This window comes from Eublepharis macularius, chromosome 5, assembly GCF_028583425.1.
Source record: "Eublepharis macularius isolate TG4126 chromosome 5, MPM_Emac_v1.0, whole genome shotgun sequence".
Taxonomy (NCBI): Eukaryota; Metazoa; Chordata; class Lepidosauria; order Squamata; family Eublepharidae; genus Eublepharis; species Eublepharis macularius.
In genome coordinates, this window is record NC_072794.1 from 62,755,256 (window position 1) to 62,771,333 (window position 16,078).

A 16,078-nucleotide genomic window follows, 5' to 3' on the forward strand; every position below is an offset into this window, starting at 1 on the left:
AAGCAAAATCATAAGTACTGGTGTTTTCTGCCCTGCTGCTAAGGTAAGAGTTAATTTTCGCTTAGGAACAAATTAGAGCCATTTACATTTTCATGTTGATTACTGAATTAGCTTTCATTAAGAATACACTTAAGTTCTAATAATCACTGAACCAGGCTCATTTAATTTTATGTTCGTAGACTTAAATAAACCTGTGCCTCTGACCTAGTCCGACATTTAAAATTCAAATTGAAAGATTCCCCCTCCTCTTTCTTTGCTCTTTTCTCTCGCTGATTTTACGACCTTCCTATTAATTCATTATCATCACTCACATCAATGTGTGCCAGGGTGAAAAGAACAGGATCGGTCAAGTAGACACGGCTGGACTCCTTGTTGATGGAGGCAGCAATGACGTCAGAGTTCACAGCAATGGTACTGTTCCTGCCAGCAAATTCACTGCCTAGTTTTATGGTTGCATTTTCGGTACTTAGGAACCGACCCAAGCTTTTGTAAATTATGAAAACCAGCTTTGCTAACCCTGTGAAAAGAAATCTTCCATTATTCCAGTCTGAAAAAAGCACAAATAGCCTGTCCAGTCCCACCTCGCTACATGTAATATAAAGTCTTAGCACAGAAGAATTGATTCCAAGCAAAAATGCCAGCCAAACATTATGTACAAATAAGGGTTACAGAAGAGCTATTTTTAATGTTGCAGAGGGTGTACACCACACTGTAAGACTTTAAGATGCTAAAGCTTGAAATAAATTGTTTGCAAAGACGTACCATTTCTGCTGTTCTGTTTCACAGTGCTTGAAGAGAGCTGGATCGAATTGCCTCCAGTATTGCCCTGAGGAAATTTCAAGTCCTGCACCTGCCCTTCTGTACTTAGCACCGCAACTTCCAGGACTAGGTGGACCAAAAGCAAAGACAATTTTGGGGTGGTCAGATTTGTATTTATTTATTTGAAATCTTATTTGGCTGCCTTTGTTTGCTTGTACAAGACAGATGTATACTGGGTGTATTTCAGCAACACAGACTCAATTTTCTTTAAAATTGCAATCAAACTGCATGCATATGCCAACGAAGTAGCAGCACTTCAATTTCTGAGAACATTACTTCAAACCTGATTTTAATGTGCTGCCTCAAGGCTACTACTTGAAAAGTACTGAGAATGATTAGTTTGAAGAAGTTCCTAACATTGGGACACCCAAGTCACTTTACTGCATGCATTTTTTGTTTCTTATCTGTTTTTAAGACCGACTTGAAACAATTATATCTAGATGTTTGACGAAGATAGAGCCAACTGAGGTCAGTCAATAATCTCGGGCTGGGAGGTAGGGAGCACTTGTTGTAATAAAAAGCATAAGACTATTTTATTTGAACAGTTTATAATACTTTACAACAATACAGCCTGCTTGTCTCTAGCTCTTTTGTTGGTCTCAATGTTTGGATTTTCCCCCTCATCTTAATGATTGTCTATACATTTTACTGTACTTTTATGCACTTTGGGTTTATCAAGAAAGTACCAGAAAAAGAAATTAATATTTCTTTTCAGTTCATGGTTTATAAAAACCAGTACTTTGATACAGAAAAAAATTATGCAAAACTTTTCTAATTTGTTGCAGAGAATTTTCCAAGTTAAAAAGGGGGGAAAAACCTCCTTGTTTCAACTACAATAGGGAAAAACTTAAAGAATAGTACTATGCTTTTATTTTGTCTAATGTACTTAATAATAATGTTTATTGCTTTTCCGGCCGAAGCCATAAGCCATACAAACACCAACAAAATATGAACTGTACACTTGAACATACCCAATTCACATAGACATAACTCGTCATTATCACTTTAAACTACCTAAACTCATGAAAATCTTGTTTCTTTATCACCGTGGCTAAAAAGGAAGCCACTATAGCAGAGGTTTGATTGTCAGGAAAGTTATCAGACAATAACACTGAGATTGCCCAAGGAAGGAAGGGAAGCTTTTCTTTTAACATAATAGGAATAATAAATCTCTCTCTTTCCTTACTCCACTTAGGGCAAAAAACTATTATATGATCCAAGGTCTCTAACTTTCCTTGTCCACAGTCACAAACTTGTTCAGAATAAGGGAGTCCAGAGAAACGACCAGAAAGCACTTTAGAGGGGAAGGAGTTAAGTCTAGCCAATGTGAAGGCTCTGCGTTGAGCTGGAATCTTTAAAGAATAGCAATAAGATGGAATAGCCTCTGGGGGTGAAAGTCCCAGGGATAAGCCCGAACATGTACGTCTGGCTCTCTGGAGAGTACTGCTGTAATCGAAATCCTTTAGTTTTAATTTTATAACTCTTAGGGCCTCATTTGTACATTTGTTTAATGTACTTTAAAAGAGCTGAAGACTCTTTTAAAGACGCTCCAGTGTGCAAGTGCTGCTGCACTGTCCATTGAAGTGAATAGGCTGGCATACAGTGTGCACAGGATACCTCCATTTGTGCTTCAGGGAAAGATGGATAAACTGGGACATTACTTCAGCACAGAGGTAATAGTAATTGAACCAAAAGATTTATGAAATAGCAATCCCTTCTTGCCTGGATTACCTTACACTACCTGTTGAATATGTTGTTGGTGCTACTGGACAATCCCGTTTCTCTGTTTAAGAAAAGGGGGCAATCAGAATCTAAACACCTCCCCTTCCCACAACTAGTAACTACCTTCAAAGTTAACATTACTACCTACAACTTTAGCAAGAGTGTCCCTGCCTGCAGGGAGATGTGTGAAATTGATATTGCAGTGCAATAGGTCCTTTAGATAAAACCATTTCTGCTTAATTATATTTCAAACAACAGCAAAAAACTACAACTGGGTCAGAAACGATGTCCAACTTTTTATTTAATTAGATACTTAAAAGCTTAAAACATCACTGTAAGGATGAGGTCACTATTCTCTCTACCTGCAATTCCTACTCCACCTTCAGCAACAGAATGTACTTCACTGCATTCAGAAATTCAAACAACTGACATTCCCCCATATCCTAAACCCTTGCCCTTGGTGGCTTAGACCTGTAGAATAGGATTTCCTTACTCCCTCTACCCCTCCAGCTGCAGCTCAAAGTATGTTCAGAAATGTTGGTCCTGATAAATATGGAACCCCCCAGGAATAACATGAGGGGCAAATGGAGGCTCTGCAAAAAAATATTCTACCTTTGGTTATTAGAAATTTATCACGCTATGCAAGCCACAATCTTTCTCGCTTGGACGTACATCCAGATTGGGGCAACTAGGGTTGCTGGGTCCCCTTACCCCTCCTAGCGGTAGGAGTGGGGAACCTGGCACTAACCTTCTGTAGGTTCTTATGTGCTCCCCCGCTCCCACCCTCTGCTTCCTACCACCACTCACCTAGCTGGCAGAGGGAATAGGCAGGGGAATGGGCCTCTTGGAATGCGCTCCTGGCGTGGCACAACGTCACTGCTAGAAGTGATAGCATTGCGCATGCCATGGGAGTGCTCCACACTTTGCACTGGGCCATTTCTTAAAGAATCAGGTTGTTTGGGGCCCAAATCGGCCCAGCACAAGGTGCGGGAGCACTTCTGCAGCCTGCGCAATGGTGCCACTCCTGGAAGTACTTCACTGAGCCATGCTGTGAGTGTGCCCTAGGAGGCCTGTTCCCTCACCTTTTCCCCCCACTGGCCAGGTTAGTGGTGGAGGGTGGCAAGGGGTGGGAGTGGGAATCCTCTACCCCTACTAGGGGACCCATAACCCTATTACACAGAGTAATGTTCTGACCCCCCCCCCAAAAAACATTCTTGTATATCTCTAACAGGGAACCTTTACATTTTTCTGACAGAGAGCCAGTTTGGTGTAGTGGTTAAGAGCATGGAACTCTAATCTGGAGAGCTGGGTTTGATTCCCCGCTCCTCCACTTGAAGCCAGCTGGGTGACCTTGGACGAGTCACAGTTCTCTGGACTCTCTCAGCCCCACCCACCTCACAGGGTGATTGTTGTGGGGTAATAACAACATACTTTGTAAACCACTCTGAGTGGGCATTACGTTGTCCTGAAGGGCAGTATATAAATCGAATGTTGTTGTTGTTGTTGATAACAACAACAACAATAATAATCTATGCTTAAAATGTTGTTAAATGTTTTCCAGTCTATGAAGCATGGCTATTTTGTATAGGTGTAGATGCAGTTAGTTCATTGGACGAGTTTTCTCCTGAGAGCAGTTGTGTTTAATATAAAATTTGGTCTATATTCACTGGGTTCAAAACTGACATGATGTTCATCAGAACATCATTTAGTGGAGTTCCAAAGACATTTCTGTGCTGGCAGAATTGAAATGAGGGTTCCACAAAGTACTTAATAAAGCGTTCCACTTAAAAGTCTGGCAATAAGGTTGCTTGGAAGTAAGACTCCAGCAACAAAATATTTGCTTCCCCCCTTTTTTTGCTCTGTTATTAGCATAACTAATTACTTTCTTTTCTCTCCTGGCTGCCTGGCTGTTTTCTTTAAGATAAATGATCACGTCTTCTAGTGAGGGGGACTTATATTCCATTTATTCTACTTTATAGTAAGCCAAAAATCACCATTCATAGTTGCTAAAATTGAATTATTTATTATCACAATACTGCAATTACAAAATAATGGTCATGAAAATGAAAGAGGTCAGTGACTTGGCTTGCTACAAAGTTTTTAAAAATTACTTAAGTTGATGCTCCACACAACAGCTGACCATTAACCATTTATTCATGAATACACTGAGATAAATGTTACGACAGCCGAGGAAGTAACTGATTAGCCTAGAAGGAGAGACATGAGATGCTATTTTTAATGGAGTACTTAGATTTCCATACCAGACAGCCTGTTGTTGATGAGGATGATGATGATGATGATAATAATAATATCATCATCATCTTCAGGTCTGGAAAAATAACAGAAAATATCAGAATTCAAGAGACTGACTACAGCATCATCTTAGACAGCCCATCTTAGATAGCCCATAAGAATGGCCAAATTGTGCATGGAACAAAACCCTAAATTGATTAGGATGTATTATAAGTAATGGGAAAATAATTCCCACAGCAAACATTTCAAAAACTTAAAAATGTGTATTTTCATACATATTTCAAGCACTGAAATATTAGCAGTTGTTACGTAATCTAGGCTGAGAGTGCCAGGCTGCAGGCAAAGACTTGAGATTAAGAGAATAGTGGTTTTCCCATGGTCACCAAATTAATTCATGGTCTAACTGAAATTAGGGACTTCCTGTTTCACACTCTTCACCACTATAATACACTTGCTTTATAATATTACATGATCTATTACAATTTTCAATGTTTTATTAAGATGTGAATGTGTACTGTCATTAGTTTTAAATAGTATTAATTATTCGGCAAGGGACTCAAACTATTTTTAATTCAGTCTTAAATATACCTATATATACTTCAACATGATTTCTGTTTTTCAGTGTGGGTAAACTCAGCTGATCAAGATTTATTCACTTACCAATGTGATCTGTAGGCATTGCGACTCTTGTAGGTTCTAAGAGATTGTCAGCCAAGACAAAAGCCCCTTCTTCTAGTGTATCAAGTAACATGGTTGCAGCATGTGCTTGTTCTGAGGAATTCATATCTCTCCAAGATTCTAGAGCTTCAGCCCTAAGCAGGTTGTCCACTGTGTCAACAATCGCCTGTATTCATTGAAAAAATATTAGGCCATATTGCCTTGGGCAACAGGAGAAAGTGCACTGATCTGATGACAATGGTAATATTTAACTGTCGACTTGATTTAAGGTAATCTAACATTAAAAAAATGCTACTGCTTTTGCCTTAGTACTGTGAGTACCAATATAATAAGCCCTTGAGGAGTTATGAAAAAAGAATGTTGCTGAAGAGTGCAATGAGTGAATGTCGTTGGTTTAAATTTTAAAGCTTCTGGTGCCAATCTAAAGTTCTGTTAGGCTTTGATGAACAAGCAGTTCTGTGGGAACAAAGGATTTCCTCCTACATTCAATGTTAAGGAATACTCTGTGGTGCCCTGATCCTGCCTGGTTATATGTGCATTAAGTACTTGCAGAGTAATATGACATCAAGGAAAAGGAAAGGGCCTCAAGTAGAAACATAATATTCACTCTTCAAAATAATCAGATCAATCATGTTAATCAAATGATCAAAGTATTACTCTTATATTACTGCACAATATAGCTGCATCACTGAACAAGCTATGCATTGCTGAATCACCATGTTTGCTTTGTCCCATTTTCGTAGTAATGTGTCATTAAGCACATATATAATTTGGTCGATCATTTTCAAAAGGAAAATTAAAATAGGATGTATTAGACAAACAGAAAGGATGTTAGGTCCAGGACAGTGTGCTCTGTGTGTGAACAGATAGCAAAAGTTGGTTGGGGCTATTGTTGGGAGCAAAATTAATTAGCCTAATCCATCTTAATATCCTCTTTCTGTATATGTTGTGAGCCTCCACAAAGGCATGTGGAAGATACTTTGGAGTGGCATGAATGATTCTCTCCCCCTTTTCTCTATTGGGAAACAGAAGAGTCAGACTGCTCACACTGATACTGCTGTAGCCATTAAATAGAGTGGAACAGAAATTGGTCTGCAGAGGCCATATTCATTAGTCACCAAGAAATACGGATTGGAGCCTGTGATCTGAGTTACAAATGAATCCTCTGTCGCGACGTGGGCACTTGCTTCATTTGCATAGCATCAGCCAGCTTTTGATTTGTAATTTTAAGAGGTTTTAGCAGTATTATCCACACGGAGAAGTCGTTTGAGACCTACTGGAAATGCTCCCAGTCAGAAATTAATTCTGTGCTACAGTTTGTATTGCTCGTCTATATATGTCAAAGTTATTATACAGATTCATTAGATTCATCCATATATATATAGTCTGAACCTGTATTTCTCCAGTGGCTGAAAATGATCTGGATATAATGACATTTCCTCCCAAAAAGGACCGGGGGGGGGGGGGGAGATAATTAAGGCATGATGCAGCCAAAATTATACATTTAAATCCTCTTAGTTCTAAGAGAAGACTTTAATCATGCACATATCTTTCTTGATGAAATCAATTGGACTTAAATGCTTAATTTTGTTTGGATCATCTCAAAAGACGTTTCCCATTCTGACAATATTCATATCCTTGGGAACATACTAATCATTACATTTTATATGCTGACATTTCTCTTCAAAGGTGAGCTGAAAAGACAACCCTTGAACATTCAACCCACTACAGCTATCTTATTGCATTTCATTAACCAGGTTAAAAAAAAGATAATTATTACAGTGTTATTTAAGATATAAATTCTCCTTTGAGGTACATGATGACTACACAGATCCTGGTCAGCACAAGAACATACCCTGTAAGATTCAAAATATAATTCAAATTAGTGTTTTGAATTCTTCTCCTGATCTTCCAGCAGTTTACTGGAAAATCGGCATTTTATTTGGAGTTCCAGCTCAACTTACTAAAAGAGGTCTTTGGATTTTTTTCTTCAAATTACATGAAAAACTAAAGTTGCTAAATTTAAGAATGCATCAGAAGGAAAATAAAGCAGGCTGGTTTAAAGCGTGTGCGCAATTTGGGTTTTGTCATGCACAAACACGGGATGTAATCCACCAGGCTCTCTTGCTACATAAACCCCACTGAAGCAAACTGAGGTCCAAAGTGGAAGTAATCAATGGATTCTACTTGCTAGGGTCGCCCAGTCTTTGATATGCAAACATTAAAGCTGTGAAACTATTCGTGTTATTGCCAGCTTGTTTTTTTTCTTCCACAAGTATAATATGATGAGGAAACAAAGCTGTTGTCATCTCCAATTCAGTAAATGCCTACTGTATGTTTTAAAGAAAAAGTGGAAGGAAATGAAGTAGCAAGTACTGATTGTTGGCTTAATTCTGGCAGTATTGTATCCGTGCAAAGCTAACCTTTTGTACAGTTGGTATGTAGGCACAATGCATATTTATCAAAGACTGAAACACACAGGATCATGCAGCAAGAGGACAAAGCATAGCAGTGGGTTGCTAAAGCAGGAAAAAAGCAAGGTGACAGCACAGGAGATATACCTTAAGGTAAGCCCTGCATGTCTTCTCTCGCTTTTGGAGCTTGTTAGTAAGAGAGAGAAAAATCAGTTAGACACAGTAAGTCTAATAGTAGTATGAATATTTAATTGTTAATTGTTAATACAAAAAGTGTTAACCTCAGAAATAAATTTCGCTAAAAATATATTTTTAATGTTTGTTGAATGATACTGATGGAAGAATCTGTTGTTTTAAGAAGGATAACAAAGGCCAAGGATACTCCAAACCGAGTTACTTCTTGGTGTATCAGACACTTCTAGGATCTTCATAGTGCAATCCTAAGCAAAGTTAAACTCTTCTAAGTTAATGTTTAGGACTGCACTGGCATAAGGCAGCGAGTGTAAAATGATCAATTTAAAAAATCCCTTCTTTTCCCACCCTCCCACTCTATTGAAAAAAAAATACTAATCTTCCGCAACTGAAAATTATCAAATGACGTAGCAGGGCTGAATGTTATTGATACTTCAAACACTGCGGTTTTATTTGCTTACTGCTGCTGAAATATTAGTAAAATTTCCTATCTTCTTTTTACTGCTCATGTGGAAATAGTCATTTTCAGTTCTTTTCTGCCACTGTAAAATATAGCCTCAAAGCCAACATAGCCTAGTGAATTCAGTCTTGTCAAATTGTTACTTTCCCATCATATTGTTAAATGTGCCCAATAAGCTGATGTCTTGTAATAGAGTTTCTGGGAGGAAACAAGCAACTATGTACATCCAGAAAAGGCTCTATGAGTCTGTACCTACCTTGTTATAACTCCGTCCAGCAGAGTCCTTTTCATTAGGCTTCAGATCTTGTAGCTGAGCATCAAGAATGTCCACCAACTGTTCCATTAGTCTGACTGATGAACTCACATCTCCTGCAAAGATTGGTCCTTTGGTGTGTTTAGCCAGTTCATTGGCAAGGCTAGCAGCATTTTCTCCACTTCTGATCTGAAATGACAATTCAAATTCTCCTTACAAGATTTCTTTGGGTATTCACTACCTGGGCTTTTATAGCTGGCTATTGTTTTATTTTTTAAACTTATTTGCTGTGCTTGTTTTATTATTGATTTATAAAATCAAAATACTTCAAAATATCATCCCAGTGCAGACAGAATAGTTCTCTGGAATATTAGCACAGTTTTTCGAGAAACTCAGACATTACCAGATATTACTCTGCTATGTTCTGTTACCCAAAAAGGGAGCACTGGCTAAACATGGCAAGCCTACTAAAGTCAACTGAAGACAATGCTTACCTTACTTGCTATCAATCAAGCTGAATATGTCCTACCACCCTTGTATGAGGCCCAAGAAGGCTTGTTGGAGTGCTGGGGTGTATTATCTGTGAATACTGAAAGCCACATCTTGGATCATTTTATTTTAACTTATGTATTGTGATTATATATATTTTTATCTTATCATGTATTGTATCTTTTATCAAATTTTATTATTATTAAACTGTTGTGACCGGCCCTGAGCCTGCTTGCAGGGAGAGCGGCTAAATCTAATTAATTAAATTAATTAATTGTTCAGCTTATTTTTACTTTTTGGAAAAATCTAGTCTTGCCAGTCATCTGACTTTTAAATAGCAATAGGGTGGCTACCCAGGCTACTCTGGGAAAATACAGTAACCCCGTTTATTTTATTAAATGTCCTTCAGATGCCTGAAAAATTAATCAGGTCTCCAAACTGAGCCTGCTATAGTTCAGGCCCACTCCAAAGTGCCTGATGCAAGCTCTTTCCATTTCCCTAATTTTCCTGAATTTTTCAAGGGGTGGGGAGGAAGGGTGGGGGCGCACAGGGTACGCCTTCGGCTCTGGATGCTGCACTGTGCTAAACTCCTATGGGAGCTGTATCAAGTTACAAGATTCTTTCAACCCACCTTCTGGGCCAGCTGATTTACCCAGTGTGAAGTACAGTTGCTAAGATCAGGGCCCTTAGGATTCCACGTTCCAGTAGAAACCATGCAGAGGTATGAAGCTGTTCCTATAAGAGATGTGGAAAACAAAATTCAAATTGAACATGTTCCTCCAGTAACTTCCAGATAACATCCTGGAAATCTGGCTTGTCTTCATCAAACAGAAAAACCAATAAAGACAATTGACAATAAAGTGACAAAACACAACACAATTGTGCCAATTAAAAGCAGTGCTAACAAAGTCAGGAGGATTAAAATATCTGTCTGACAAATAAACAATGACAAAAAGATGTTGCTTTTCCTTGAATTCATCCAAAGCAGAAGTAAGTAAGGAGAAAAACAGCAATAAGCAAACTTTGCTTCAATCCTTCAGCTAAGGTCTATGATCTAGAATCCTGAGAAGATGCTTTAAAGCTGTTCTGTACCAGCGCCCTCTACAGCTTACAACTGGATGCTATCACCTTCTGCAAAGTAAACAAAACTGTATGACAAACATCTTGAGACTGACTAGAAGAGCAAGAGGTTTCAAGACTGTTTTTGAAATATTTACTAGAGCTAAAGGTTTTAAGGACTTACCCCGAGTTCCTTTGGGACATGGGCGTTCCACAATGATTCCCCTTTGTGTCTGAGGCCAACTAATTCCCCGGGCCACAACAGGTTCACAGAACCTTTCTGGCAAAGGAAAAAAGCTTGTCACTGGAGGGATTTTGGTTGTAGAAACTGCTGGAGGTGGTTTGGGGCCTTTGCTTGTTGCTGTTGCTAGAGTTGTACTGATAAGGACTTTCTGAGGTGTAGTGCTTGTGGTTGATACAGTTGTTTTGTACAGCTCTGTGGAAGGAGTTATTGTCTCTGCTGTAGTAGGCACTGTGGAAGGGGAGGAAAAACAAATTAAAAGGGGCAATACAAATAGGAAGATAGTAGTTCTGAAAATACTTATGAGATGAGAGAATGCTACATATTTTCTTAGAGATGTTCAAGCTTGGGATTCTTTTTACAAGGTAGGGGAAAGTATTGATAATAGTAATAATACATAATGCTTACATTTATCTGTCAAGAGTAATTTCTTGTATTTCTAATACACATTGATAGCTACATTTCTCAGGGGTGGGCTGCATTAGCACTGAATTATCTGTACATATTAAAACATGGATACTATATTTAAATACTTCATCAAAGATATTCATTTAGAGCCAGGCGCTATAACCACTAAGTTATATAGTTAAAAGCACCTACTTCCCAGGATGTTACAAATATCCAGGCTGTTAAAACCAAGAAAGACTAAGTTCACATCACTCTGTCTCCAACTTATAGAAAGATAATTAAAGTGAAATCCTAAGAAGAGTTACTCCAGTCTAGGCCCACTGAAGTCAATGGGCTTAGACTGGAGTAACTATTCTTAGGATTGCACTGTTAATGTAGTCTCTTCCTGCCCAGCAGTCACCCTTGCTTGAAAGATTTCCAGCATGCCTGATTAGATCCAAAAGTGGGGGTGGGGGGAGGAGAAGAATCATGCATGTATTGATTTTGGAACGTGCCAGCCCTTAAGATCCTTCCCCAACTACTTATTTTAATAAGTATGAAGAAAAAACTAATTCAAAGACACAGCTTAATCATCTATATCAAGAAAAGTGATTTTGAACAAGTAGCTTCTGGTTTTAATTCTGGAGCTTAATGTTACTGATCTGACAGAGGTGTCCACATGTTAACTGAAGTGGCAAAGGAAACTGCTTGAATACAAGGTTTATTTTTTTTATGAGCATTTAGGATATTTGGCATTGATATATAACATAGCCACACCTGCCAAGTTTTAAGATTCTCTCTGCTGAGGACCACAAAGGAATTTTCCAAACCCTTACCCACACACAAAATAAAGCTAATGGAGCTAGGCTTGATATTTTCATCCATCATATCACACTCCTAAATGAAAATTTACAAGATGTGTCTTATGGTTCGATAAGAAATTTAAGTTATCTTCTGATATATGTAAGTTCTAGCTCTGGTTGAATTTTTCATATTTTTTTAAAGTGGTGGATCTAAAACAATGAGGGTAATGTTTGCTCAACTTTTGGGAACTTCACATTTATAGACAGCAGTTTGCAAGGGGAATCCTCAGGATAAAATGTAGGCGTCTCCTCAATGGAATAAACCCTGATGTTCAGACTATGTGAACATTTCTAACATAAAAATCTTATACAACCAAGATTAAAGTGGGTGGAGTCAAGAGTACACATTTTTTACACCTCACCCTCCATTTTTATATGAATACCAAGAGATTCAATAACCTAAATCATTTTTAATTAATACTTATATCTAGTTCTTGTCTTAAGGGTAACTACTCCACTTAGGATAGTTTAGGCTGAGGGTGTTAGTACAAAGAGAGCCATCATCATCGTTATTTTTCTCCAAGATATAGCATAAAGTGATGCTCAAGACTATTTATCACAATAAAGTATATATGCCAATGAAGAAGACTAGAATCACCATTCCCTACACAAATATTAAAGTCAATGATTGAAAAAACCTGTCTTCCCTTTTGCTATTCTGAATACTCCAAATGCCACTAATGAGATGATACAATGCAACGCTGAACAGAGGCCACTGAAGACGCTTACTGTACTGAAAACTGTGCTTAAGTGGTCTTCCATATATGCCCCAATTAAATACAGACCTGATATGGCTGTGACAGACGTTTATATCGAATAGTTCCAATATCAGGATGCAGAATTTTTTTTGAAGATACCACAGTAACTCTGGATTTTAATTGATCATCTGGAACTGATTTGCAGTTATAAAGGAAGAAGTTAATACAGTAAAAACAAGGAAACCTCTTTCCCCTGTAAGGCTGAAAAACTGAAAAGGCCTCTAGATTCACAAAAGCCTGGAGTTTTAGAAGGTGGATGGGTAATACCTCCATTAAGCTCCCCTTGAAGTTCTTTGTATATGAACCCTACAGAGCACAGTACATAGTCAATACAACAATTCGCTTTCATTTAATCTTCCTCTTTTTAATACTCAGATTTTAATATTGGTTATTGTTATAAATGTATAACAAAATATAACAGTATACTAGGTATAACTACAATATTGAAACATAAAGGAATATATTATAATCCCCAAATTCCAAGCAGACATGAGTTTTATCAAGTCCCCAGAGAACATTACACATGGAAAATATTGTCTGTATTCAGTATGTACAAGTTTGCTCTATGCACAAACACAGTGAGTCTGAAAGACTGAAACACCCTTCTTGGAATTAAAAGGAACAGGCTTTTGAAGTCCAGAACTGTGGCTCAAGAGAGATATGCTGATCCTTAGGAATTACTAGTATTCATGTACACTGACTTGGCTACCATCAGTGAGAGATGGCTCTGGGCTTCTGTGTGGGATCTGGATACAGAGTATGAGAACTAAAATCTAGATCTCTATGCTGAAGCAACATACGCCCTTGGTTTCCAGTCTGATTTGGAAAAATCCATTTATCTCTGCCTGATCAGACTTCCAGGCTAGGCCAGAACTGGGACTACCAGCACCGGGGGGGGGGGGGGGGGAAGGGAGCACAATACAGTGGGTGTGATCAGCCATGCTTGGAGATCCATTCTGTAAATTTGGTAATTCAAACACACTACTGTGTGTTGATGGTATACCAATGGGGTAATAATCTCTGGTTTCATTGACTTTTGTTATTGAAAGCTTGTTGTGATTAAATGACAGCTTCCAGGACATTTCAGAGAAGGAAAAACAAACAGCTAACTATCAGAAGGTAACTTAAAAAGTGGCAGGGAGGTAGATCAATCCTGATATTAGTAGTATACCTTCTGTATAATCCTGCCTGTTCACTGGAAAATTTGTGTGCCTCTGGCTACAGTTAAAAATTCAAAGCAATATTGCCCAGCAGAGCAACAACTCAAAACTTACTCCTCCATCTTCACAGGTGTGCCTGACACTTTTACAAACAAAGAAAAGACAGGTCCCTGCCTGGAGGAATTTACAAACTGTGACAAGCATTCACTCCTTTCTGTGTCAGACCTTCTGGAAACAACTGGATCTGACACTTTTCAGGTTTAAACTTTTTTCTTTGACATTTATTTCCTAAAGGCTTATGCTTTTAAAAAAGGATTTAAAGCTCTTCTGTCCTTAGGCTAGAACTTATCAAAAACATATATCCTTGAATGTAAATTGAATTTAACCACAAATGCAAACAAGGAGAGAGGCACCAGTCTGTCTTTCAAAGGACTTGAAAAAGAATGGTATTTTCTTTGTAAAAGAAATGGAGCTTCCAGTTTTCTTCAGGGCAAGGACAGGAGTCACACAAAATAAAGCCTGACATAATTTTTTAAAAAACAATCCTAAAAATGGTCAAAGCTGTAATTTGCCTGTTATCTCCATGGGTTTTTTTACCCAGGGAAAACTGAAAAACGGATCTTTTAGTGTAGTGTTTTTTTTAAAGGATAATTAATGCTAGCACCATGTCAAAATGACAAGAGTTTAAGAAGGTATGCATATATATCTTACTATTTTCTTCCAAGTAGATTTCACATACACTCTGGGAATTATATGAGTTAATCAAGGAAAATGCATATCAATGAATTTTACTGTGATTTTCACATATGTTTCCTGTTTCTGGCTGCATTTTGTCCCAAACACCTACTCTTTTCAAAAGAAGTGATGCTTATTCCACATCTCAAACCAGAAACACTTTGAGAGCTATGCTTCATTCCCAATCTCAAATACAGACCCAGTGTTACTTATGTCTGCTGAACTTCTTGTGTAGCCTCGCTGCTGCAAACATCTTTACAGACCTGTCTGTCTGCAAGTACTTGCCTGACATCTTGTGAAACCTCTGCAATTTCTTTTGATTACAACGCAGCCATGCTTTCAATGCTTTCTCAATTAACATTTGTCAAAAACGTCACAGGTGCCTGCAAGAGTGTCAAAAGGCTAGTGCTGATTCAGATCGCAGGGTGCTGCGGGAAGGATCTGGGAAGATTTTCCATCATTACTAATATCCTTGACATTGAATAACACCCTGGGCTTAATTAAGTAGTTCTTCAGGACAGGAATCTGTATCAACAATGGTGTGATTAATACCCACCCACATCCTTTTACTTTGGATAGCTTCTATCTCATTTAAGCTAACCTCATGCCCAACAGCTTAACATCACTAAAGGGATCATGCTCTCCTTTCTGAAGTCTGGTGATGAGGTTAGACTCACAACAGCGTATCATTTTATCCAGTGTTCTGTTTGCAGTTTTTCTTTTGCCAAGACAACTTGGATTCACGTGTTGTTGGATACTGCACTATTGTCATCATGCACTCTGAATTTTTTTGTCCACTGCAGATTCAATGCCACTCATGTGGCTCTTAAAATTAATACTGAAGCATAACTGTTGTCTTTAAAAAAGATCCCCGTTTTTTACGAATAAGATTTTTTTAAAAAAACCATTTCAAACTAAAAACTGTGTTTATCATTACAGATGTTACAAATGGAAAAATCAGATTCAGTAGGAATTTTAGTCACCAAACTAAACCTGAGTTGAGAGGTCTCCTTTCCCTTTCCTAAAGGTGGCACCACAAGCATCCAAACAGATTTGTTAAATGCATAAATGGAGAAAGACTTGCAATAGAAAATGTTGGAGGAAGATGAAAATTAAGAGCCCCTTTATTTAAACATGTGAATTCAATAGGATATGCTATGAGGCAAGGAATTATAGACTGGTCAATGCCCACTTTTCAGCTGGGATGCTTCCAGATCTCATTGCTTTCCCTTCTGAGATATCAACAAATGGGTTTTATAACTGTTCTTAGGATGTTAGTTTGTACAGCTGCTTTAAGCCTGTGTCACAGATTGGAAGCAAACAAGAAGATCCTAGTTTTGGATTGTTGGGCACATATCTGCATTCAAAAATTAACAGTGCTGGCACTAGTTACTTGCAGCATTCCTGTTTAAAGAAGAACAGCAAGGGATCTCTCATAATTAAGCAAGGCACAAGGCCACATCGATGTGCCCTAGGAACATTATATCTGATCACGTAATCTGCTCTCTTTCAACTTTCTACCACCTGTCTGGCTGCATTTTCTGGCTGTGTATCTCCAGGGACAGCCAGAAGGAAGTTCCTATTGAAACAGACAA

The 16,078-nt window shown here is 38.2% G+C and overlaps 1 protein-coding gene across 3 annotated transcripts in view; it reads right to left on the minus strand.

The window, feature by feature from the left end:
* The window catches only part of ADGRL2 (adhesion G protein-coupled receptor L2), a 223,424-nt gene that overhangs the window by 33,738 nt on the left and 173,608 nt on the right, over positions 1–16,078 (minus strand). For 2 of the 3 annotated variants that reach the window (XM_054979620.1, XM_054979621.1), the window contains exons 6-11: positions 10,524–10,811; positions 9,912–10,015; positions 8,795–8,980; positions 5,455–5,638; positions 763–885; positions 312–517 (exon numbers count right to left, since the gene is read on the minus strand). In XM_054979620.1, the coding sequence (XP_054835595.1) occupies positions 312–517; positions 763–885; positions 5,455–5,638; positions 8,795–8,980; positions 9,912–10,015; positions 10,524–10,811 (1,091 nt within the window). Of the gene's footprint in view, positions 1–311; positions 518–762; positions 886–5,454; positions 5,639–8,033; positions 8,073–8,794; positions 8,981–9,911; positions 10,016–10,523; positions 10,812–16,078 lie in introns of all 3 variants that reach the window. The other variant, XM_054979622.1, reaches the window with a different exon arrangement.